This window comes from Acartia tonsa, chromosome 5 (assembly GCF_053477335.1).
Source record: "Acartia tonsa isolate MP-2025a chromosome 5, ASM5347733v1, whole genome shotgun sequence".
NCBI lineage: Eukaryota > Metazoa > Arthropoda > Copepoda > Calanoida > Acartiidae > Acartia > Acartia tonsa.
Genome location: NC_137264.1, coordinates 28,732,100 through 28,737,281, shown reverse-complemented (window position 1 = coordinate 28,737,281; position 5,182 = coordinate 28,732,100). Strand labels below are relative to the sequence as shown.

Genomic DNA, 5,182 nt, shown 5'->3' with positions numbered 1-5,182 from the left:
TAAGCTCATCACCCAAAAAAGTAACCTATCACACAGCACCAAACCTAACCCTCACTAAAATATAAGGAAAATCACATTAATCAAAACGTGTACATAAATCCAAAAGTAAACTAAATATATTTTATATGTATCTAATAATCTAAAAACAATGATCAATTGTATGTACTAAGTGAGATAAAGTGTTTATTTTTTATATAAAAACGGCATACCACTAGTTTTTATTCGTCAGTTTAGTTTTAGAACTGTTACGATCAACAATATATAATTGTTTGTTCTTTTCTATTAGCACAAACAACTCTATAACTATTATCAGTTCCTCCGCCTGTCTGACAGAATAATTTTAAAAATATAGATTTTGTTACCTTTCTAGTATATTTGTAGATTAATGGACAATTTTTTCTCTTTTGCAAAGGTAAGTAGGCTGCCATATCAACTCTTACCTGCCTTTTTGACCAAAATGTATTTTTATCTAATATAGATAAAAAAAGGAAAAATATTTTCTCAATTTCATTTTTAAAATCTCTTTAGAAATTCTTCTCTTACGTGCCTATAGGCAGCTAAAATATAGGTAATAATTGAATAAAAGATGTAATTAAAGATACATCACTTACTTAAGTTTTCATAGTAAATTCAACTTTTTATGAGGAAAATTGTATAAATTGATCGTTAAATACTTTAGTAAAATTTAAATAACACAAATTAACCATTTAAATAAGATAAATATTAATTCTACATTTATACAAATTTCTAATTTACATCTATATAGAAATTCTGCAATGAACGATATATAAATTTCAAATCAAAAGTTTTGCTACTTTATATTTGTGAGACGTTTTAAGCTGAGGTAGATTCTCAAAAAAATGATCGCTGAAAAGGCTATGGTAGCCATATCACCAAATTTTATTTTGTACAAATTTGCGATAAATCTAAAGACAAGTCTTCTAAAATCATAGGAGGGTTACTAGTATATGATTTTTAAATTTTTTGGAGATTCTTAATATAGTTTTGGAAGATTTTTTTTACAAAAATAAGTTTTGTGATTTGGCGACCATAGCCGATCATATATCCAGCAATCCTTAATTTATTTTAAGAGTCCACCCCTGTGCTTTTAAATATAATATCTTCCTTGTATTTGTATGATATAGATTTAAAATGAGGAAAATTTCAATATTTTATGTGTTAGCTCTGATCTTTGAGTATCTGAACTTTAGTGATAATATTGGGGTTGCTCAAGCCTATAGTGCTAGAAATAAGGTAGGTGCACTAGAAACATTAACTAAAATAAGTAGGTATACCTTGTTAAAGTATATGTATCAACTTTCTTAAAGGATACCTGTTCGTATTGTGTTTCCAATTATTACCATATTATTAATCAAAGTATTAATATTTTTTTCTTTCGTAAATTTGCATTTAAAATGTGTTTAAGAAAGAAATGTAAAGCACATTATATAATTAGCTCTTTAACTGTGCAAACTTGATCTGTAAGTTTTCTACTATATTTCATTACATGCACACCACAGGAATAACATTCAAACAAAGGTCGTGCAATCAAAGTTTTACAATTATATTTAATTTAACAATTAGTTGATGCTTTTAATCATTTAATAACTTGTTAAAAGCAAAAATGGGTGAACGGCAAATGATTTAAATAATCCAAGTAGTCATATCTATTAACTGCAATGGTATTTGGCTAAATGCTTGATATTGCAATGATATAAATAATGCAAATCAGTAAGTTTTGTATGACTGATAATAATCATTAAAAGCAAAAATATAATTTTGTTCATGCCTAATCTTATTTTACTTTCCCACTATCTGCACATCACAAACTAAAATTATTTTTTCCTTAGTTTCTGAGAACTGAAGAAGCCAATAGATTTTATAACCCATCAAATAGAGATCTTACCTTCTTTAATCCATCCAATAGGAATCTCCCAGCCTATATTTCAATAAACTCAGGTAATTGGGGGTCTTAATTAAGCTGTTTTTAAACATTTTTCAACCATTTTGTCACTAACAGATTTCTGGTGGCACTTAAGTATGAATTATACTGACTTGATTACGTTTAAGCACATTCTCCTTTTTAGTGGCATTTGATTCATGATTGGTCTATAAAATGTTGCGCCAATAATTTTAATTTAACTAAAGATTAATTCAGTATGTCATTTTGGAGTGGGGGTTTACTAATTTATTTTTCCATCTCTTGAGAAATGTTTATATCTTTCGCAACAATAAGAAGTCAGTTTTTGCTGGGTAGAGTTACCAATTATCCAAATTGATAGTTTATTCATTTTTTAAATTTTGAATTTCTGTAAACAAATTAAAAAGTGTAAGAGTATTTTGAGAATGAAATTGAAAACAGTAATATCACAAAACCTTTCAAAAATTTAATTTGAAATATTCTTTTTTTGCAGTATAATATTAGTTAATACTAGTTTTCTTGTAGTTGACTTTTAAAAGACCATCCTAAAAACTGCCCAATTGATAAAACTGTTTGAAGTAATTTTTATAGAAAGTTTTATCCTTTTGTATACAGATATAAATGTTTGTGATTAGTAAGATCTGGTAACCAGCAGTATTACACTTTCCACACTTTTTAGAAAGTTTATATTGCCATGAGTAGAATTTTAGCTATTTTATATCCTTAAGAGATTTGATCTTTGAAAAACTATATTATTTCTCCCTATTGGCTTCCAGTTATTGAAAATAATATCCCGACTTAAAAATTTGTTAAGTGCCAGCATACCATGATAGAACAGACAATAAACAACCTTGGGACTATACAGGAACTAAAGGTATAGTAGCTTTTACTTAGTTTGGTGTATTATGTAAAACCAGTTGGCATTCTATCATTATGAAATTTCATTGGTTATATTAGGACTAATATATGTAGCTATAATAATAATTGGTAGTAAAATCACAAAAGATAATGGTAAATATTTCCTTTTAAAGACCACTGGCCGACCACAAAAGTGCAATCAATAAGAGGCAGTAAAAACACAGAATTTTTGCCTAAATGTATACATAAATGCACATTAGGATTATGTAAATTTTTAATAATTAATCAAGAATGGCCATATCCATAAGTGGCAAAGCACAGCAAAGAGTCAGCAGATTAATCACAATAAACTTAGTCATTTATTCTTTACAGAAATAAATCTAATATTTTTAATTAAATCACTTAACGACCGACAGAAAAATAAATATATAGAAGGGACGATTATAGGATTGCTTCTCAAATAAAAGTTCAGCAGTTTATCTTAAATAGGCGCCGAAAACATCACGTTTTTTTACGCTCATTCGTGATCATAGATTATCTTTGCATAATAACTGGACCTATCCTATTGCAATGTTTTTAAAAACAAATAGTAATATTTGGAAATACAATTAAATTATAAATTGTTTCATAGCTGGGGCTAAAGACATCTTTTTAAGTTGGTAGTAAGGAGTGTAAATCAGTGTACTTTTAAGAAATTGTTGTACTTTAAAATACGAAAAAAATGGAAGAAGCTTAATGCAATTATAAGAATTTGATACAAATAATTGGCCAATTATAAGTCAAAATTTAATTTATATCATTAATACAAAATTATTTAAAATTTGTTTTAGTCTAAAGTATATCTAAAATTACCATTCTTAAACTAATCAGTGCAAAAAGGTTATTTATTGCTTAAATCTAAGTTTTAATATCAAATTTGATTATTCTAATTAAACGCCATTCTATGGTCAAACTACAATAAAAAGTCTTTATCTTATTTTCCTTAAAATGTTCAGTAGATGCTAATTCGTTAGTAATTTTATATCTTGTATCTAAAGATGCTTAAAATAAATAAAATATAACATATAATTACTTTTTACTTTTTTTACATTTATAAAAAGGTAACAAATACCTTTACATGTTTTAGGTCTAGCTCCATCAGATTGGAAATATGGCTACCCAGCTTGTGGAGATTCATCTCAGTCACCCATTGACATTCCCATTGATAACTGGCCATTCGAGAGGTATTACTTTTATAAATAACAATTAGCTTGGCTTGTAGTCTGTAGAAACCTTTAGAGTTAGGAGGGGGTCCAACCTAGCATGTTAAACATGTTTCAAGGTGTGGTCGGGGGATTGGTTGTCACCAAATAATTTTGTATCTTTTAGTTTTTTTTTAGAGATGCTAATATTTATCTATTTTATTTATAGTTATCTATCATTTTTGAAGTTGCTACGTCATGGTAGGACGCAACCAGTAGTATACCATAATAACTATGATCCCTCGCATTCAACCTATCTATCAGCCTATAACCATCTATCTGAAGATGATTAAAGTTCCTCAACAGATTATGACGTCATACGATAAAATAAACAATGAGAGGCCAGCATAAATTTTAACATTGGTCAATTACAGTGTATACTGGCCTATCATTGGCTATTCTATCGTATGATGCCATAATCTGTTGATGGACTTTAATCACCTTCCAATTATCTATCTATTTAAGTTATGCCCCACCCCTGTCCTTCAATAATATCTCACCCCAATTGCCCTCCAGTCTGAAAAAAGAAGAGCACAATATCAACCTGGTATTCTCAGGTAAAAATGATGATCACATATTTTAATTAATAAAAAAAATCATAAAGGTCGAATAGTGCATTAAAACAATTACTAAGCGTTTGGAAAAGATCAGTATCAAAATCATTCTGATATTTTAGATTTTGACTTATTTCAACCTTAATGTAATTTTTTGCTGAACTTTTCTAAATAATTCATCGCCCGATTGATCTAAATTTTAATTTGAGCATGTTAGAATCGTCTTATCGATATAAAGTCGGAATAATGATACCTATAACAGTTGGGTACGATTTAGAAAGTCCATTTTAAACATGATGATTTTAACTTATTCATAAAATAAAATTGTATTATCATCCTTGATTTTTGGAAAATGGATTCCTAGGACCATTTGGCATAATGTTATAAATGTAGCATCTCTATATTTAAGTAGTAAGTAAATTAGGAAGGGATTAATAATATTTTGTTGTTTACATGTTATCAAGGTAATGTCAAATATAAAATGCGATGAAACTCTATAATTGTTAATGTATGTTAAAATCTGACTTCGCTTGTATGGATGTGTTTCGTAGAGTACTTCCTAACTACGTATGTTTTTACACGCGCTAATTACATATATCTTAAACCTT

The 5,182-nt window shown here is 28.0% G+C and overlaps 1 protein-coding gene across 1 annotated transcript in view; it reads left to right on the top strand.

Annotated features, from left to right (window-relative positions):
• The first annotated feature begins 1,149 nt into the window (after positions 1 to 1,149).
• Positions 1,150 to 5,182, top strand: part of LOC145320299 (carbonic anhydrase 2-like) — a 39,517-nt gene continuing 35,484 nt past the window's right edge. Inside the window, exons 1-5 of the mRNA XM_080162714.1 lie at positions 1,150 to 1,254; positions 1,851 to 1,959; positions 2,736 to 2,795; positions 3,906 to 4,002; positions 4,486 to 4,577. Of these exons, the coding sequence (XP_080018840.1) occupies positions 1,153 to 1,254; positions 1,851 to 1,959; positions 2,736 to 2,795; positions 3,906 to 4,002; positions 4,486 to 4,577 (460 nt within the window). The 5' untranslated portion in view covers positions 1,150 to 1,152. The remainder of the gene's footprint in view (positions 1,255 to 1,850; positions 1,960 to 2,735; positions 2,796 to 3,905; positions 4,003 to 4,485; positions 4,578 to 5,182) is intronic.